General features: G+C 37.5%; 1 protein-coding gene across 1 annotated transcript; it reads left to right on the forward strand.

The window, feature by feature from the left end:
- The first annotated feature begins 968 nt into the window (after positions 1-968).
- Positions 969-11,465, forward strand: LOC306660076 (myoregulin). Its single transcript, XM_079138161.1, has 3 exons — positions 969-1,104; positions 10,426-10,547; positions 11,240-11,465. The coding sequence occupies exon 3, from the start codon at positions 11,260-11,262 to the stop codon at positions 11,398-11,400; it is 141 nt and encodes a 46-aa protein (XP_078994287.1). The 5' UTR covers positions 969-1,104; positions 10,426-10,547; positions 11,240-11,259; the 3' UTR covers positions 11,401-11,465.
- The last annotated feature ends 10,202 nt before the right edge of the window (positions 11,466-21,667 follow it).

Consider the following 21,667-nt stretch of genomic DNA (forward strand, 5'->3'; position numbering starts at 1 on the left):
ACTGTTCAACTGTGGCCCCTGATTCTAGGTCTTCCTAACAATGACCTCAGCAGAATGATTCTCAACACTTGAGGATTGTGTTGAGGTGTCCACCAGTACTAACCACAGTGTGCCACTGAAAAATGGATTAATTTGAAAAAAACAGTTTTCAGGCCTGGGCTAGGGTAACAGGCAAGTGGAGCATAAAATGAAGCAATTTTAACGAGCATCACTCCATTCAAAACATACGATGCACCTTAATATATTTCAATAACTTTTGTCTAAGTGTCAATTTTCTTTGTAACACTAATGACAGAGCCAGTGTTCTAAAGACACATTATTAGTGGTCTCAACAATCTGAAGTCAATGGAGAGGAAGTGGGGAGACATAGTTGTGGGATTTTTTGAAATGTAGCTTTTCAAAAGAAGAGGAGAGTCACTGCAGATCAGAAGCCAGGTCATGATAATACCCCTGTTTCTACCATGTCCCTTTCACAGGTTCCCTGTTATAAATGCCACCAACCCCAGGTCCATTCCCCTCATCCCACATGTAACTGTAGTTTTCCAGGAATAATTTAAGGATCCTGGAGGGAGGGAGGCTAATGAGCTAAAAGGTAAACAAACTTTAAATGTGATAATGTACATTTGAAAATTTATTCGTTGATATATTTTGAAAACAGGGGAGTCAAAGCAAATAAGGCAAAATATATACATTTGAAAACATATTCTGTTATCCACAGAAAAGAAGGGATCAGAAGAGCAGTGGTAGTATAGCATTAAATAATCATTGTGTTTTCAATATTAAGGGTATTTTTTAGGTTGGCGGTGGAACTCAGAGTACTTAACATCAGGGCCTATTGATTATGGAGGAGCTGGTCCCCTCGTGGTAGCTTATTTGAGCTGCTGTAAAGGATATTTTTGTCATAATTTACTCCACCTGTGTCTGTCAATTCCTTTCCACTTGCCTCCTCCATGTCATTCTGGCTCATGTTTCTTCATAAAGCTCTAAGCCAGTTATTAATAACAGCCCAGTGAGCTCCCGATCAACCAAGAGCATATGGTGCTTTTCACCAGAAAGAGAGATCATTCCCTTGACTTTGGACTTTGCTTATTGAACCCCTGAACAGTAAGTGCTGGGTTTTTTTTGTTGTTGTGTTGGTTTTTTTTTTTTTTTTTTTTTCGTTGTTGTTTTTTAGCTATTGCATTTTAAAATATTGGTGTAGAAGGAAAATTAAGTGGGACTCTTGTTCACTTCTGGTAGAAAGAGGATATAGTACGTTAAGACTCACAAAGCCCCTTCCATTTTCTGCATTTCAACATCTCTGCAAGTTTTATAAGATGGGTTATGAGAAATATTAATTAATTAAAATCCCACGCCTTTCATTTTCTTTTCTGGCTAAATAAAAGCAGAAGGAGAAGCAAGGGATTAATAATACTATATATAAATTACTTGACTAAGCCCTGTGGCATGACTTGGTACTCCTATCTCCCTGTGTTTTCTCTCCAAACAGAACTCCGGTGATGTCAAAAATTAGTTTCACATTTGAAAAGTAACATGGGAGAGTTGGATGGGAGACATGGGCCCTTGTGTTTCCACGTTCCAGGTTTGGGTCAGAAAGGGTGCCGTCTCATTGCATGGGTGTGTTGCTTCTTTGCTTTTTAGCCAAAGGCTTTGTGTCTGCAACCTTCTTTTGTAATGGCTGCTTCTGGTCACTGTGCTTGCTTTCTGGAAAAGGAGGGTCCTGAAATCCAGAAAGGCAGATGCCTTGCTTGCCCCTTGTGAGCAGAGCTGAAACCTGACACTCCAGTCCTTCTGCAGGACCACAGACTAGCATAGCTTTCTACTTTGCTGATACATGTTCAGTTCCTACACAAGTGCATCAGACCTCCAGATAGAATGTGTAAGGGAGGTATTATAATGACTTGGAAAGGGGCAGATATATGCCTGGTTTGGAACACTTCCAAGTTGTGCAACTGAAAGCAGGAACTCAATCACTCCAAGCTTTGGTTTCCTCCCTTGTGAAATAGGAATCATAACCTGTTTTTCTAGGTTGTTCAGTTTATTCACAATGTACATAAGTATTCAAGTATAATGACAGCTCTCTTAAATTTATTTATAGAATCCTCCTTCAAAATGTTCTTAAATCTTCCTAATCATCTGTCATTTGTTTGAAATTCAAACCCAGGACCTTCAAATATGGTCTCTGACAGGAAACATTAATCTAGAGTATGGAGGCAATATTAAACTTTCACTGCTTTTAATATCTTCTTTTTTAGGGTGGTGTAAGTCTGGGAATGCAGAGGATGGACAGATAGAAGTAGGATATTAGCAGCTCAGGACATTAAGTTTATAATTATGCTCAATGATGATAGGAAGCTCCAGAAACTGTTCAGAATATAAGCTAGTGCTTTCATAAACTCACCTGTTCTGTTATAATCAGAATTCTAAAATTTTCTTTTGACTACTGTTCTTTTACATTTCAAAAAGTTCCCTCCTTGACATGTTTGATTCCATTCTGTGTCTGGCTAGAACAGAAAGGAAAGTTGTCTCTGAGGTGCCTGCTTCCCACAGGTTACCCTGTAGCTCAGGTGATTTGATAAGATTTATGTTTTCCTCTATAAGATTGCATTCTTCAAAGATGTACTTAATTCCTACTGTGTGAAAGATACAGAGCTAAGCCAGGAAGGGGTTCCTGAGTCTTTTAATATGGAGAAAGAAGCCATTTTATAGATAACTGTGGTAAGAGTCAGAAGGGGCTTGCTCAGCGTTCAGTGTCTTTCAGGGTCTCTCCTTGGGTGTTATCTTCCAAGTAATGAATATATGAGGCATAGAAGAAAGACATCTTGATGTTACATCTCCCCACCTCTCCCTGCCAAGAAAGAAAGAAAAAAAAAGATTGAGCACCCACCTTGTTGCAAGCCCTATGCTAACTGTTGGAGAGATCAATTCTTTTTTAAAGAAGGTCACAGTCTTCGATTGAAACTTGAAATTGTGTTCTTCTATTTAGCTATCTACTTTCTCAACTAAGCTTGACTCAATATGAAATCCAGCTGGTTTGAGGAATCATTGCTGCATCTAGAAAACATTAAAAGATGGCAGCAGTGAATGTCTGCGGAGGGGTGTGTGGTGCATGCCCAGAACAGTTGAAGAGGTCTTACTAAATGATCTTGAGAACTCAAAAGAATTCCAGAGATTCTCTACTCTGTGTTCCTTGACCCTAAGCCAGGAATGACACATTTTTGGATAGCTGAGTTCTGCAGATATAAAACCCCACCAGTGGAACAAATAACCCCTCATTCTTATTTCTGTTTGTTCATACCTCTTGAAGGACAGCTTTGCTTGGCGCCTCTGTGTTGGGTCTCTGTCAGAAAACCTCTGGTCCCCAGTTGGGTCTCTGGGCATTTTATCTGGCTTTGCTACAGCCGTGATTCATGGAGAGGGTTGGGAAATTTGCATGAATAAGGCTGATATCATTGTGATTATTTTGATACCAGAATATCTCTAAACATCGAATGCCTGTAACTGAGTAATTTTTGCATTTTAGGGGCAATGCACAATCTATTTCCAGTGGGAAAATGGCAGATGGAAACTCAGCCTTCAGGACTCCTGGCTGTGGATGATTAAGGGGATACTTTGGTTCATGTATGGAAAAGAGTTCATTTTAGGACATCTACTTGCAACATTTGAAGCATGGCCGTATATGGCTTGGGAATGCCAAAACTAATAGGCAGTGCCAAGGAAAAAATGGGAGAGGTACCCTTCAAGAGATGAGAAACAGTGGTTCCAGTCATGTCTTCCCCTGGAGCCTAAGGCAAGCAAGGGACCTTCGTGAGTGCAGCTAGCAGTGCTCTGCTGCTCCCACCTTTATGTCTGCCTTGATTTCCCAGGATTTTCCATGTCTTAAGGACCATTGGTTCCCACTCATCAGTCTGAGTAGCTCCATCCCTCTTCATTATAGTTGGGCTGCAGGGAAGGGGCCATGCTTCTGGCTCTGCTGCTTCATCTAAGCACTGTTTCTGTAGAGGCAGGCAGCATTCTGGGCTCTTGGATTGAGTTCTTGCCAGTGCTGTGATACAATGGCTGAGGCTGTGGACTTTGGATGCAAACATAGCTCCATCCATTTCCTTGGTCACCTCTAAATGTGCGATAGCACATCTGGATGGATTGGCTAACTCTCTGGGCTTTGGTTTTTGACTAAGGAGGGAGTGGTATTAATATTCCACCTCATGAAGTTTTATGAGATGAAAATCAAAGTATGTGCGGGCTTAACTTTAGTTTTGAATTAAATCCTTTCAGACCTCGGCAACCACAGCCTACCTGCTTAGTTACCACCCAGTTAATCCATTCAAGTGGATTAACACAATGATTAATTAATTAAGGTTCTCACAACCCAATCATTTCACCTCTAAAGTTTCTTGCATTGTCTCACACAAGAGCTTTTGGGGGCCACCTCCAATCTAAACCAAAACAAGCAGGGACCAGCACATAGTAGACCCTGAAAAAACAAAAGTTATCATAATTTGGTGACCTATTAAGCAAAACTGGATAGACATCAATGGTTTTACTTTTCAGCATGTGTCTCCAGGGAACTTCCATGAATATTATCTTAACTGTTATATATTGATGGAAATAGGAGTAGGTTTCGAAAATTCTTTCCAAAAAAGAAAATATTTTTGAAATGTAACTCATCCTGTTAAGATTATACACTTGAATCCAATGAAAAGTATTTTTCTTTTGATTGTAATACAGCCTTTGCAAAGTATGTTCTGTTCTTTGTCTTGACCAAAAGTTCACATCTAATAAAGGGAAGTGGTAGGGGTTGAAGGAAATTGAGAAAAGGGAACTAGTAATACTCTTATATGATAGATGGTTTTTGTTGTTGTTGTTAATTTTGTTTGCCCCCAGGGGATCAAATGCACTCTCCTTGTACTCCAAAGAGTTGGGATTAATTTGGGAAAACTTTTAATATAAAAATAAGAAGATAATAAAACTTTCAAAGGCAAGGGCCTGCAAGCTGGTGGTAGAGTGAAGAAAAGGGAATACCATGAAGTCCAGCTCTTAGAAATCAAGAGTTATTGCTATTCTCCACCTGTCTAGTTTTCTGTGTGATTGTCTCTACTCAGCTGTTCAATAAACAATGAACAGATCAATTTTAATTAGACTATGTGAACCTAAATCTTGACGGAGTCAAGAAAAAAGTAAAGTTTTAAAAACTAGATGAGAGATTACCCATTCTGCTTTCAATTGACATTTTATAAAATAATGAATTGGGCCATTATTGGTTATTCCCTATAATCCAAGCTATTCTGGAGACTGAAGCAGGAAGATTGCAAGTCCAAGGCCAGCCTGGGCAATTTAGGGAGACTCAGTCTCAAAATTAAAAAAATAAAAAGAACTGGGTTTGTAGTTCAGTGGTAAAATGCTCCTGGGTTTAATCCCATACATAAATAAAATAATAAAGTGACTCCCAGGTGGCCTTAGGAAATGAGAAAAAGAAAGGGAGACACATTCAAATAAGGGGAAATCGTGATCATGCAAAGTTTCAATATAAATATACTTGACCCAGAATAATCTAGGATGTCATAACTGAAATTGAAAGTCAAGTCATTTAGCTGTATTTAACATTTATTTGTTTGTTTATTTATTTATTTTTAACTTTTGGTACTAGAGATTGAAGTCAGGTTCTTAAATATGAGTGCTCTAACACTGAACTACACCCACATCTCTTTTTACTTTATTTTGAGACATCAGTTGCCCAGGATAGCCTGGAGTTTGTTATTCTCCTGTGTTAGCCTCTCTAGTAGCTGGGACTACAGGTGTGAGCCACATGGGTATGATGTTAAAATCTACATTCAAGATAAAAACCATAGACTTGAGAGGTTCACATTTAATAAGTTCCAGCATAGTTTTAACAATATCTGTCCATTCAAGTGTTGGTTATTATCAAATAAAATTATGGAGATACTACTTAGAAAATATTAAGTAATTAAATATGATTACAACTCACACTTTGGCCACTCATTACACCCCTAGATTTAAAAAGTATTCTAATTTGTTTAAAATCTCTCTATATATATTTTTAGTGCATGTTTTATTAGCTGAAAAATGCTAGGAATATTTTTTTCTGCAAATTTCCCGTACATTCCAAAGAAAAATCACTTGATGATTGAGATTCTAGCTATCAGAATTAATGTAAATCAAAGTATTGTGATAATCATAATTTTAATCTTCAGTAAAACCAGTGTGCGTTAACAACTTTGTAATGATATAAACTTGTGCCTTCCAATGATTTTGATCTAGAAACAAGGGGAAGAACCAAACAGGAGCCAACAGGAACCACCCAGGTTCCTGTTTTTCATGAGCATTTTGAACAAGACAGGAATGTGTCCTTCAGTGAAAGAGATTTGTGTTATTGACCATATTAATTACAGATTTTCATTTAAAATATTCCATTGATAAATGTAATTTTCCTTTGATTAGCATTTGTTATAAATGGATTGACAAAAGTACAATCAGAATACATTACTTTTAAGTAGATGGAGAGGGAAGAAGACCAGCAGTAATAGGATAACTTTATGTAGTTTCTGGCATTATAGAGACACTTTCTAAATGAAATTGTATGAGAAATAGAAATAGCATCACCTGTAGTCTTCCTCCAAGCTTGACTACTATGACCACTACTGACATTATATATATTTCTCTTGTCTTTTAAGAGTGTTTCTAATAAAAGTTCTAAAACACATACAGAAGAGCATATAAGACTTCTATATATAGTTTAACAAATAGTTAAAAAGTGTTTGCCCGTGTAAACACCACCTAGGACAAGAAATGAAACATTGCTGGAAGCTCCTGCCTGTCCATTTCTGTTTTAGTCAATTTTTTCGCTGCTGTGACTTAAAGACCTGACAAGAACAATTTCAGAGGAGGAAAAGTTTATTTTGGGGGCTCACGATTTCAGAGATCTCGGTTCCTAGACAGATGGCTCCATTCCTCAGGGATGGAGGTGAAGCAAGACATCAAGGTGAAAGAGTGTGGCTGATGGAAGCAGCTCACATGATGATCAGAAAGCAGAGAGAGAGTCCACTTCTCCAGATACAGAATATATACCTGTTATGGTTTGGATGTGAGGTGTCCCCCAAAAGCTGCATGTGAGACAATGCAGGAAGGTTCAGAGATGACATGAGGTTGTTAACCCAATCAGTGAATTAATCCCATGGTAGGTATTAGCTGAGTGGTAACTGAAGTGGAAGGTGCGGCTGGAGGAGGTGGGAGTTGGGGCGTGGTTTTGAGTATATGTTTGTATCTGACAAGTGGAGACCTCTCTGTTGGCTTCCTGATCAACATGTAAGCTGCTTCTCTCCACCACACTCTTCTGCCATGATGTCTAGCTTCACCTGGAACCCTGAGGAACGGAACTGGCCTTCTATGGAATAAGATCTCTGAAACTGTGAGCCCACAAACAAACTTTTCCTCCACTAAAGTTGTTCTGGTCAAGTCCTTTAGTCACAGTTAATCCTGTCAGTGGATTAATTGATTGTTAGGATTAAGAGACTCTCCTAACCCAATCATTTCACCTCTAAGTCTTCTTGTAAGAGCTTTTGTGGGATACCTCACATCTGAACCATAACACTTCCTCTGTCCTCACTTAGGTGCCATGACCCTAATTTTATGGCAGCCAATTCCTTTCTTTTCTTAATAAATTTAACACCTATACTATTGCAACCCACATATATACTCCTGAGCCATACACTTTAGCTTTTTTTTTTGCTTATACAAAAGTACTTACACTGTGTTTTCTTTTGTGCTTTGCTTTTAAAAAATTCATATTGTGTATGTAAGATTCAACCTGTTTTTGTCTGTAGCCATAGTTTAATTTTCATTACTGTGTAATATTCCATTACATGACTTTGCCACAGTGTTAACTATGTACTAGTACATTTTGGGTTGTTTCTAAGTGGAAGATATTTTGAATAATGTTTGAATGTATATCCTGGTATAGATAGCCTGGTGTTCCTTTAGGGTATGTACCTAGGAGGTGTGAAGAGTGGCCATATGTATGAGTTGCAATCATATTTAATTATTTAAATGTTTTCTAAGTAGCATTCATAATTTTATTTGATAATAACCATCATTTGAACGGACAAGTGATACTCCATTTGTGATAAAGTCATAGTTTATTTAAAGAGTCTTCTTATTGTTGCTTTTAACTTTTTTTTTCAGTAAGGATAATGAAACTGTGGATATGCCTGTTTCTGTGCATATGTTTACCTTGTAAAAATCTTAATATTATGATTCATTCACTTACGATTTATTATTCTCTTATTCACACAAGATTTATCTATTCTTCTCCAATCCAAGTATTAACCAGGTCTGCCCCTGCTTAACTTCCAAAATCAAATGAGATCAGGCACATTCAGGTTGGTATGACAGTAGATTCTACTTTTCTATGTGTATGATATACAGGTTAAGCATCTATAACGTTACCATTGGGGGTTCGGTTGGGGCCCAGTTTCTTGGTATCTCGAGCAAAGAATTGAGCAAAACACACAGAAGTAATAGGCCAACTACAGTTTTTTGAAGGTGAAGGTGGTGAAGGTCCCCATAAGACAGAGTGGGAAAGAGAGGCTCAAGACCCTGATATCTGGAAATTAGGGTCTTACATGCTGACCTGTGAGTCATTCTCTTCCCTATGTGGACCTGATTGAAGACCTTACCCCATTGGTGATCTTATGATTCCTGATTAGTGTACTGTCCACTTTACTTCCCTTGGTCATTTTAGAATCCTGAACTTGTGGCAGGAATCATCATGGGCAATGAGTTCTCAGTGGTGGGAGTTGTCATGGTCATTGGACTTATCTCAAACAGAGGCATGATGACTCATCTCCCGTCTTGTCCTCCACAGGCATTTTTCTTGTACCCTGCCTCTGTCCTCTTAGAACCCCTGATTTTTTACCTAATACTAACCCAAAAATCTCAAATGCAAAATGCTCCAAAGTATGACATTGTTTGAATACTGACATGGTACCACAACCAGAAAATTCCTCACTTGACCTCATGTGATAGGGTGCAGTCCAATCACAGGTGTGCTAAAGATATTGCATACAATTATCTGAGGTTATGTTTTAAGGGGTGTATATACTGAAACATAAGTAAATTTCTAGTTTAGAGTTGGGTTGTATCTCCAAGATATATCATCCTGATTCTGTACATGAAACAATTCCAAAATCTAGAAAACTCAGAAATCTGAAATACCTCTGGTCCCAGTCATTTGGTATCAGATATTAAACCTGTACTTTAATTAAAAAAAAAAAAAAAGTCTTACTGGGAAAGGGTGTGGTGTTGGGGCAAGGTAAAAAGACTGTAGTGAAGGCTTTTGAGTGTAACATCTTTATATTTAAGGCATGCCATTCATGTTGCCAGCTCAGTTTAAGCTTCTTTGACTCTGTTCAAAATAGAAATGATAAGAGGGAAGCAACACCATGGGTATGCGGCTTCACTGACACAAAAGGAGTAGCACAAGGGTTAGGGTTCCCAGTTGGACTCTGTGTGGAAGTGAGGGGTGGGTTTTCACAGACAGAAAGGTAGGCACCTGCAGGCACATGTCTTGTCAGTTCTTGGTTCTCAGCACTGGGAGCAGCGCTTGACACTGGGATCTGCTCCTGTGCACTGGGATGTCTGCACTAGGCTGGGAAAAGATGGTGGGGACACTCGTAACCCCCACCCCAGGAAGGTCATATAGAGGTCAAGTTCAGGCATATTGCTCTTGTGGGGTTGTGGGAAAGCTTGGGTAAGGAGTCAACAGATCCTAAACTTGGTCATTGATGAAAACATATTTTTTGAAAGACGCTTGTGTTAGGCGGGATAACCTGGTTGGGGAGTGGGGCCCTCCCCACTCTGTCTCAATTCACATAGATTATCCAAAGGAGAATTACATGGTTGAAGGATTATAGCAGTCATATTTTGAAGCCTATTGTGGTTACAAACCTACTCTCCCATTTTTTAATTTCTGGAAGTTATACAAAATCTTATAATACTTAAAAATTAGACGTATAATCTGATGAGTTACTCTCTTACATAGAGAAAGTTTTTGTTTCTTTGTTTGGTTGTTTGTTTTGTTTTTAGTGTTGTTTTGCCATGAAGATGGTTAAGTATTTGTTTTAAAATACTTTAAGGACATTTTTTTCATTAAAAATTGTGAATGTTTGCCCTGACAGGAAAACTCTAGAATTCAGCTGAATCTTTCTGCTAAGTGTTCAGGGTTTAGATATACAGTTCTCTGATCAAATGAAAAGAAAATGTCACATTTTCTAAAGTCCACTCTTCAACATCTCCATCCTGTCTACTTTTGAAAGTAATTTCAGAGTTTCTGCAGGCAGGCTGCCCACCCCTCCATGAGCTCCATTACCTCAAATGTCCAATTAAACCTTTTAATGTGCTTTGACCCAGGAACCAAGGTTGCTAGGAGACCACCTGTGCTGAATGTACTTGGCCTAGCAAGAGCAGACTGAGGAAAAAACAAAGCAAAAACTGAGGAGCTTGTTACCTATCACTACCTGGGATTAATTCAGGTAAGTTTAATTTAGAAATGTGGAGGAAATGGAATATTTGATGTCCCATTCAGTGACCAAAACCTGCGGGAGAAAGTTGAAGAAAGGTCAAGGAAAGAAAGGCTTTTTGCTGTTGTTTTTAATTCCGGGTTGGTGGTGTGGCTCAGTGGTAGAGCACTTGCCCAGCACGTGTGAGGGCCTGGGCGTGATCCCAAGCATTGAGAAAAAAAAATATATATATATATATAATATATATATATACACACATTTATGTATATGTGTGTGTGTGTGTGTGTGTGTGATTACCTACCTTTCCCTATGTCTTCAAATTCTTATTTCCTGATAATACCAACTGTACAGGTTAGAAGAGTGGCAACTTGATTAATGCCAATAAAATGGTTGAGTGATAAATGACTGAAGGTCTTTCATAAGTAAACTGCTGATGTTGTGAAAAGAGCTATTTCTCTTTTATTTTTAGGATGAAAGAGAAGTTTAGCATTTGTCATATAGACCAACCTGTGATGACTATGAGATAGAGTGGTGAATGAGTTGGGAAAAAAATATTTTAGTACATTGTTTGGTTCTTCAAATAAGTATGAAGTATTCCCTAGATGTATCTTTATCACTGTATTTTAATAATGCAAATATTGAGCGGAAATAATCAAGATGATGAATGTGTTCGCTTATGGGTACTTTTCTCTTTTTTCCCCTAGCAAGCAGGAATATTCTGAATATGACTGGAAAAAGCTGGATATTAATTTCTACTACTACCCCCCAAAGTCTGGAAGATGAAATTTTGGGAAGACTTCTAAAAATTTTATTTGTTTTATTTGTTGACTTAATGTCTATTATGTATGTTGTTATAACTTCATAGAAAGCTGTCTGACTTTACATGTGTATTTCAAATTAAATTCCAATGAATAAGGATTTGTATTTTGATATGTTGAGTGATTTTTAATTTGGTGATATCACCAATTCATTTTAGAAGCCAAAAAGCATTATAATAAAAACAACATTGCACAATCTTTAGTACTTTATGGTTTCTAATAAAAAGTTCACGAAAATTGAAGTAGTAGGTTTCCCTACCCCCCCAAAAATCAACAGTACTGAGTTTTAAAGCTTCTCAAATCTTAAACGTTGTTATTTAGTGTATTGACTAAAATTAATAGAAGAAATTATAAGTGATGTTGATTTTTAAGGATCCATGCCTGTGTGAAATTTTGTTATTCTTATTTGTTTAACACACCACACATAACACCCCAGGAGCATAATCTTTACATACAAAATAACATTAGCTTATACCCATTTTTTTGTAGACCTATTTTGTTAGATTGTAGGTAGATTGCTTTTCTTAACCTTGGGCAATTAAATAAGAACTGTATTTCTACCAATGAAGACTTTTTAAAAAATATTTTTTAGTTGTCAATGGACATTTATTTCACTTATTTATATGTGGTGCTGAGAATCAAACCCAGGCATCGCACATGCCAGGCAAGCGCTCTTCCACTGAGCTACAACCCCGGCCCTACCAATGAAGACTTAACAGTTAGGAATGGAAATATTTAAACAGATTCTTTTAGGAAAACATGATTTATAAGAAAAAAGGAGAATTAGGGGATGACCTGTGTGGGTTTCCTATGTGGGACTAAATGCTCTTTGTATGCCATTTAACAGGCATACAGTAAACCTAGGAGACAGGTGTGTGTTGTCCCCATTTAACCAGTGAAGAAACCAAATCTCAGAGGGATTATGCCAGATTGGGACCATAACCAGGAAGGGGAAGAACTACATCTTGAACTTTCTCAATCCATGGTATTAGATTCCTTCCAGAGAAAACCAGTAACATGTTACTGGGATAATATAGTTAAAATCTGTACAGCTCAAAATTTTTATCAAAAATAATGCTCCATTTATGTCTCTATTACTGTATTTAGTATTCCACATGTTTAATTTTTATTCTGCTTTTTAAAATCTTTTATTAAGAAGATTAAGCACCAGGGGTATAGCTCTATAGTAGAGCATTCACCTAGCATAAGACCCTGGAAAGAAAAGAGAAAATTTACCTTCTTCTCATGTCTAACCTGAATTCTTGCCTGGTTGTTTTTTCTTTTTTAATTCCCTCATTTTCTGACTACCAGTGTTAAAATATAACTGTTGAACTCCTTTACAAACTTTTAAAATACAAGGTCTCTTTGTCCTTTAGACATTTTTTTCTCCCTGGTACTAGGGATGGAACCCAGGGACATGTTACCACTGAGCTACATTCCCTATTCTTTTTATTTTTTGTATTTTGAAATACATCTTGTTTAATTGCTGAGACTGGTCTCAAAGTTGCAATCCTTCTGTCTCAACCTTCCTAGTTGCTAGGATTACAGGCATGTGCCACTACTGACTCTTTGAGTTTTTATATTGGACACAACACTTTAAAAAATTCTAATTCCTTCTTTGTGATGACTGTCTTCTCAGGTTTGGCCAAATCATTAATGCAAGCTTTCATGAGGGACCTAATGAAGTGTGAAAGGAATTGGACTTTGAGACATGTTCCTTAACTGATTCTTACCTAACCTTTCAGTGGTGTTGGATATTTAACCATAAGCCAAATAGAGACAAACTGAGCATTAATTGAAAACTGTAGCATAAAATCTTACTATTTTTCAGAACCACATTTTCAGACTCTTCCTTTTGCGTATAAGGGCCAGCTCCTACTGATGTGATGTGTTTCTCCTCAACCTCCTCTGGCTGGAACTTTTTGGAGCCTATTATTAGATCACCAACAAATGAGTAAAATCAATTCCATCTTCAGGCAATCATTTCACTTCCCTGGAAACTTGTACATAGTAGGCAACCTTGTTAGAAACATGAAATCTGAAGCTAGACCGTGTGGATACAATGTCTGGCTTCAGACATTGTACTTACTGTCTGATAACCCTTACCTAAGGAATGAGTCCCCATAACCTAGGTTTGTAGAGAGGATGAATTGAGATAACTGGTGAAAATGCTTAGCACAGTACCTGGCATATGGAAAATTCTCTATTTGTGATAGAATGATATTATTATTATCCTCAGGTAGTTGCAGAAGTAATGTGTCTCCTTTAAAACTGAGTGTTAACTCAGTCACCCTGTATATTCTACCTATAACCCTTACACCCTTAATCCATGCTGGTGGCCTGAGGATGTGATTATATTCCACTGCAGTCTAGGTATAGTTCTGTTGCAGGCATAGGTTTAAACTGTTTAACTGCAGGGCTTTTGTTGGTTATTATTCAGGACCTAGCAATTACAGCTAGGTATTATAATGTGACTTGAGAGAAGAAAACATACATGATAAACATCCCTTTTCAACAAGCAGAGTAATAATAAGCAAACACTATGACTTTGTAGTTTGAGGTAGTTTATTTTCCCTTCATTCTTCAAAAAAGATATTATTTCAGTTTCTTTTTACCAGGAATGGTGCTGGGCAGCCAGGTCAAAGTAATGAACAAAATACAGCTCCTGCTTTCATGGAGTTCAGCGCCTTGTGGGGTAAATGAATGAATGCCTGCGTACCCCAGTGGTGCAACTGCCATTGGGAATAATAGGAAGGACAGGCCCAGAAAATAAAGATGGCATGAGAATGGCAATCCAAGGACTATCCACGGAAACAACTTCAGGGAACTTGCTTCATATCCAGAATCCTACAATCCCTGAAACCCACTGAATTCAAAACTGGAATAAGACTCCAGTGATTCACATGTAATACTATGGTTTGAGAAGCTCTGGGGAGCTCTCTGAACAAAGTGTTCCTATCACTGTTGATCTGACTACTAAACAGCTATGTGAACTCTAGGCAAGTTGCTTAACCTCTGGGTCTCTGGGTCTCACACTCCTCGTACCCTGACATAGAAAAAAAGAACAATGGCATTAATGTTATCTGCCTCGTAGAGTGGTGTATATAAAAGTGCTGTGTATATAGAAGTACTGTGACTGAGTGGGGCATTGTGGCACACGCCTGTAATCCGAGTGGCTTGGGAGGCTGAGGCAGGAGGATTATGAGTTCGAAAGCAGCCTCAACAAAAAACGAGGTGCTAAGCAACTCAGTGAGACCCTGACTCTAAATAAACTACAAAATAGAGCTGGGAGTGTGACTCAGGGGTCAAGTGTCCCTGAGTTCAATCCCTGATACGCCCCCACAAAATACTGTGACTGTTAAATGAAATGCACTGAGAAATATATAAAAACATATGAGAGAAATGAACTAAAAAAAAAAAACAAGCTGTTATAAACATCAAGAAGACAGGAGTAGCCCTGTGACATAAGGGACCCAATACTACCAAAGGTGGCTCCCTTCCATAGAATTGGAAAAGAATTGTTTAAATGAATTACAGTATTCATGATGTGTGTGTGTACACAATATGGATTAAATCACACTTTTTTCAGGGAGTGATTTCTATAGTATTTCATAGGACTTAATGTCCCCCTGTACTATTATAATCAAGCCCCTAGCTAAAGTGGAGTTTTTTCTTAACTTTCCATCAAGAAATATGAATTACCTGGCCAAGTCTAAGCACAGATACCTATGTGCTCTTAATTTAATAAACTTTGGGTATCAATTCAAGTAGTTTTGCATTCTTTCTCCAGTCTGTGGCCCTGGGAAGAAAGTATCCTGAATTTGAAAAAAAAAAAAAAGGTCAGAAAATGCCTGCCAGAACCCTTGTTAATTATAAATGCCAATATTGAGAAACACACTGTACTGTGCTGTTTTGCAAACTTTATGAAATTCAATCTGAACTAAGAAGTCAATAAGGAATTTCCATCTTCCAGATGAGGAAATGGAGGTTTAGAGGAATTAAGTCAAATACGTCAATTCACACAGAACATTCTAACTGTGGTGATATAGTTGGAAGATGAGAGAACCAATACCCTCAACTCAAAACCATCTGCCTCTAGAACATTGTTGTTAACCAGTCAGTTATCTGGCCTCAGTTTAAGCCAGAGTGATTTAGTGACTTCACTGTTTTCTCATTTGGAAGATGAAAGATTAGGACTATAACAAGATATCTCAATCCTAAACTCAAAGATTCAATGTGTAAAACTCAACCCATCCTACGTGTGTTGTGAAACCTTGCAAGACATTGACTGATAACTCCTTCCTCTTTTATAAGGCTTTAGTCTATAATCAAATGGCATGTGTATTCTACAGTCATTGAGCTCAATTGTTTTGTGTTATGAAATATGAAGTCAGGGCTTATAAACAGGAGTCTCAGATCACTGTTATATATTTGATATACAAAGATACTAAAGCTGTATCCAAGCCAGGTGATGCATCATTTTAATCCCACCCTTGTAATCAGGATCCAAGGCAGGATTGCAAGTTCAAGGTAACTAAGAAAGACCCTGTCTGAAAATAAAATTTATAAAAGAACTAGGGCTATAGCTTAGTGGTAAAGTATTTGTTTAGCATGTGTGAGACCCTAGGTTCAATCCCCAATACTGTAAAAACAACAACAACAAAATGTATCCATAAAGTCATTTTAATGTGAATTTTTCACAACTTGTTTCCAAAGAAATCAGAAGTGATATATAGTGGTAATAGTACCAATTGCTTCGTCTTAATAATAAAGCAAATTTTTTATGTGATCAGTACTCAACACTTGGTGAGGCACTTAGTGACAAGGATTGTAAATGATCTTATGTTTAAAGTGTCCACTTGAATGAAATGACAGACATAAGAAAAACAAGCTGCATACCCATTCTAGTAAGAGTGGACATTTCCTAACCCTGGAACATGGTAGGTTGAACTGCTTCTGTAGAGACTGAGGGCACCATTTGAGAGAAACTCTTAAATGTGTGTTATTTATGTGATCACTTATACCCCAGTTGTTCTGGGTTGTTCTCTGCATGACAGTTTGCTGATCTCACTGGGACCAGTCCTATTAACTGGGCAAACTGAGGGCAAGATGCCATGTGGGCCAGTCTAAGACCAGCAATGAGTGCAGACTTATTTATAAACCCACGGGAGAGGCCCCTGGACATGTCCTGCCATTTGACCTGGGAACAGGGTGAGGGAAGATTAGTCTGAAAGCACGGTAAGTCCTTAGTGGCCAACTGTGTTTCCAGTATGAACCATTGCCCTTTCGGCCAGGAGGTGGCTATAAACTGATCTGCAGAGTGTCAGTGCCCCTGGACTCCTAGAAAAGGTGTGATCTCAAGGCACAGAGATTGACCTTTCAGCTGTTGTTTATGGAAGTTGATTATGACTTGTACCATGGAGACCATTTACTCAAAAATATTTGTCAAGCACCCACTGCCTGTCCAGAAGTGTCGTAGGTTCAGGTTTTTATTGGAGAACAAGAGAGGCAGGGTCTTTGTTCTCACAGAACTTGCTTTCTGGTGAAGGAGACAGAAGAAAAATTGACAAACACGTGAGAGTTTCGTGTGCTATGAAAAAATAAAGGAAGGGAGGGAAGGTTTATATGGTAGAAGAATCTTTTCCGAGGGGGCTGTAGGAAGTCTTTCCTGAGAAAGCAGCATTGGAGCAGCAATTTGACTGAAGAGGAGCCTGCTGGGTGGAGACCTGAAGGATAAGTGAGGACTTTAAGAGAATAGCAGGGACGAAGTGCCCAAGGCAGGTAGAACTCACCAAAACATTAGGAAGACCTGTGTGGTCATAGCCCAGTGAACAAATGGAAGTTAACTTCTCAGGACTGATAAAAAATCAACTTCTGTGTAAGTTTTTTGGCATTTGTCCCATCACTGAGTTAGGATGCTTTTCCATGGCAGAAGACAGAGAAAACATGAGACTCACTTTGTAGTGTTGTCTGTCCTTTGTGCTAGCACATCACAAGTCACATTGAACAGTGAACTCTCTCAGAGCTGCAGTTTTTTCATGGTTACTCTAGGTCGATCATGTCTGGCCCCTAACTTGGCAAAATGCTAGGCAGTTCAGTTGTTCCGTCAGATGAATTTAAAAAGGAGTTTTAGGATAGTTAAAAAAAAAAAAAAAAAAACTAGAAAAGCAAAAATTGCATGTGCTATATTTTTTAAAATAATAACTTTATTGAGATCAATCAATATGCCATTCAATTGACATACAACTACATGAAATTTAATGTACAATTCAATGATTTTTGGTAGAGTTGTACAGTCATCGTCCAATTGATTATTGGAGAACATCATTATCCTAAACAGGAACTCTGCACACACTAATACCAATTAGGAGTTATTTCCTATTCCTTCAGCCTGTCCAGTTCCCCAGCCCTACAAAACCACTAATCTACTTTCCCTGATTCTGGTCATTTCAATGAAATCATAAAATAAGAAGCTTTTGTTTTTTTTGGTTTTTTTTTTTTTTTTTTTTTTTTTTTTTGGTCTGGCTGCTTTCACTTAGCATAATGTTTTTAAAGTCTATCCATTTTATATAATGTATCAGAATTTTATGGTAGAAAATATTCATCGTATAGACATACCACATTTTCTTTGTTCATTCAACAGTAGTGGACATCTGGGTTGTCCTATTTTGCTATTCTGAATAATGCTGCTATGAACATTCATATATAGCTCTTTGTGGCAACATGTTTCATTTCTCATGATTATATACTTAGGAGTAGAGTTACTATATCATTTGATAACACTACCTTTAACCTTTTGGGGTACTTCTAAACTGTTATATAAAATGGCTGCCATATCTATGACTTTTGAAATGCTTTCTCCCAGTTTCTATGGGGAAAAGAACCTCTTAGACACCTTGATAATTCTTAGGATTTCAAATAGATAGATTACAAAATAAAGGCTAAAGAAAGCACTTGCCTCCTCACTCTTTATTTGGTTTGAATTTTAAAGAATAATATTATGGCATTTGCAAATAAATGGATGGAATTGGAGAATATAATGCTAAGTGAAAAAAGCCAATCCCAAAAAACCAAAGACCGTATGTTTTCCCTGATAAGTGGAGAATGATATATAATGGCGGTGAGGGTGTGAGGAGTGAGAGAAGAATGTGGGAACTTCAGATTATGTAGAAGGAAATGAAAGGGAGGGGGTATGAAAAATGGTGGAATGAGACAGACATCATCACCCTATGTACATGTATGATTACACTAATGGTATGAATCTACATCATGTACAACCATAGAAATGAAATGATGTACCCCATTTGTGTACAATGAATCAAAATGCAGTCTGTAAAAAAATTCGAAAATAAATAAATAATTTAAAAAACTTTCACCGATTTTCTTTAAACCTTTATTTTAGGATATCTAGCAATCATAGCTTTCTATTTGGGTTCCTTATTATCAGTTTTAATTAGGAACCCGAACTATGTAAGAAATTCCTCACATTTTCTTCAAGTACTTTATGTCAGGTGATGATCAAAATTGACATGATACTTTTTTATTGATGATGATTAGATACATTTACCTAATAATCAGTGAGTTCTTAATGTATGTCTGGCATGACTGACATGCTGGCTGCTTTACTTGTTCTTCTGTACTTTAAGAAGTTCACTTTATTAGTTGTGTGTGAACTACAGACAATTCCTATGGCTCGTTTTCTATAAGCAGAGCCTTGGCACATTATGTTTGTGGCTTTTGGAATTCATTAGCTACAGACTTTTTAAAATACACCATTGGAGTCACAGTAAGTCAAATTTATTGCAGATTATAGTTCTCAGCACTGCAGGAATTTTATTAGGTATTTCTTTTCCCACCCCATAGTAATGTTCATTTCTTGATTTATTTGGTGATATATTGTAACGCCACTGGCTAAAGAACCTACTGAAAAACAATCTCCACCAGCCAAAGAAAAGTTGAACTAGTAGCCTTCCAAGAATTACATCCAAGTCAGAATCTAACCCTGGAGTTCATTAAGACCATAGCTGACAGGACGTGTACAGAGCTGTAGAAAAATTGGTGTGATGTGGAATGAGGTTGATGCCTGAGGAATAATGAAAGTCAACTTAATTATAAAGTTAATTTTCTGATTTTGTTCATCTCTGAACTGGCTACCATACCTGCCTGTCATTATAGAAACTTCTAGAATGAATTTTGATAATTGGTTTTTATGATTCATCTTAATGGATATGACATCCATTCTAGTCACTGTCAATTTGTCAATGGATAGTACCATCCTTTTTTAACTATGAACAGGAGAGGTGGGTCAGATCCTTAGTTGTAGTGGGGTTCTTTGGTACACTCAGAAAAGCAAGTACTCATATTGCATGTACTATGTATTAAACTGTAATAAGCACTTTTTTTCTGGCTTAATTCACACATCTTCACAACTACCATGTGTGTTAGGTATTATTCTCCTCATATTACAATGAAGAAATAGGCAAAGAGAGAGAAAAAAATCTCATTAAAGTTACCATGCAAATAGGCAGCCTTTGTTTCAGAAACTGGGCTCTTATCCTTTGTACCCTCTGCCTCTTCATTCAACTTCTTGAGAGTTCTGTTTCTTCATTAAAAAATTAGCAGATTAAATTCTATGCTAAGTAAGTAGTTGTACCTGCTAATCCCCAGGGTCCCTTCCAGTTCTAGTTTCTGACTCAAACTCAGTAGTCTAAAAAAAACCCCACTCTTAGGACTGGAAGTTGGGGTGGGGGGTAGTTCAGTGACAGAATATGCACAAAGCTCTGGGTAGAATAATTCCCAATCTAGAAAACAAAATGACAAAAACAACAGCAAAATCCATTCATCTCTCAGCTACTTAGGAGGATTAGTAAGGAATATTGCAAGTTTGAGAATATTTCAGCAACTTTTTTCAGAATAAAAGGGGTGAAGATGTTGTTTAGTGGTAGACCACTTGCCTAGCATATGGATTCCCCTGGGTTCAATTTCCAGTTACAAACACACACACACCCAACCAAAAACACTTGCACGACTGTTACTAAGGGAAATAATCGACATACAAAATACACTAGAAATTAAAATATTCAGGAACAGTCTCTTTGTGTTTCCAAGGATGTCTGGAGGACCCTGTTCAATGGAAGGAAATGTCTCTAATTATTAGGGTACATAAGGTTGTCAGTTAATTCAGCCTCAGCCTGGTGAGCACCACAATCTGTGTAATTGATCCCAGCATTGATACTGTGGGTCTTACCGTTTTGTGGATGTAGAAACATATGATTTTTCTCTGAGTACATAGTGAAGGATTTGGTGGAAGGTAAAAAGGAATGTTGGCTAGTTTCTATCTGAGCTGGCTATACATCTGGCGTCTGATAAGTATTTGCTTATTACTGCCAAAAGATATCACTCTTTTCTCCTGAAGCTTTTTAATCCTAGTCATCCACTCTTGATTCTTCTTGACTAAAATCGGCTATTTCTAATGAAACTTAAGCATTGACTTTGCCAGCCACCATTGTTCATTCTACTGGCATTTAATGGGTTTCCTACTTTTTGTTTGTATTGCATCTATTCTGTGATCTATGATCACTTATTCCAAACCACAAATCAGGAAACTAAGGCTGACAAGAGAAATTTGTACCATTTTCAGGTGCAAAAGAAATGTTGGAGTTATTTTTAGATTCAACCATGCTGGAGTTTCTCAGATTATTTTTTTCTTTTTGGTGTTATTAGAACAACAAGACACAATATTTGAAATCAGAACTATTCTAGAGGATTCTGCTATTGTGAGGCACACTTCCTTAATTTCCAGAAATTCTTTGTGAACTCATAGGAAACCTGGAAGTCATCCTAGGCCTTTCTCCTTACTGAGCCCTTGATTTATCAGCTTCACTTAATCTCTGAATTAGTTCTTTTACCTTTCTATGATTTTATTGATTTTAACTGTTCATAATTCTGCTGAATTTAAAAGTTCATGATTTTTACTCAGATATTAAATCAGTCTTCTAAATATTCTCCCTCCCAGTCCATCCTCCACCATGGCTTCTAGGACTAATACTTTTTGAAACATAAATTTGACTATGTCATTCCACATATTCACAGTTCTCCTTTGCCTCCTGGTTAGCCTTGATATGGAGATAAGACATTTCTTAGGTTGGGCTAACCAGCATTCTGATTTGCTTTTGGAGAATTACCTCTCAAAGCATCTTGTCTTCCCTTACCTCAAAGATGCTTACAAGGCCCTGGTCATGTCAGTCATATTTTTTCTTTTGGGCCTTTCAATCTTGAAATAAATAGAAGCAAAGCAAAGTGAAAACGAAAACA

The sequence above is a fragment of the Sciurus vulgaris genome (assembly GCF_902686455.1).
Source record: "Sciurus vulgaris genome assembly, chromosome: 4".
NCBI classification, from domain to species: Eukaryota; Metazoa; Chordata; class Mammalia; order Rodentia; family Sciuridae; genus Sciurus; species Sciurus vulgaris.

What these genes read in the sequence shown, in the direction of transcription:
- LOC306660076 (XM_079138161.1), top strand. Translation starts at nt 11,260, where the DNA reads ATGACTGGAAAAAGCTGGATATTAATTTCTACTACTACCCCCCAAAGT.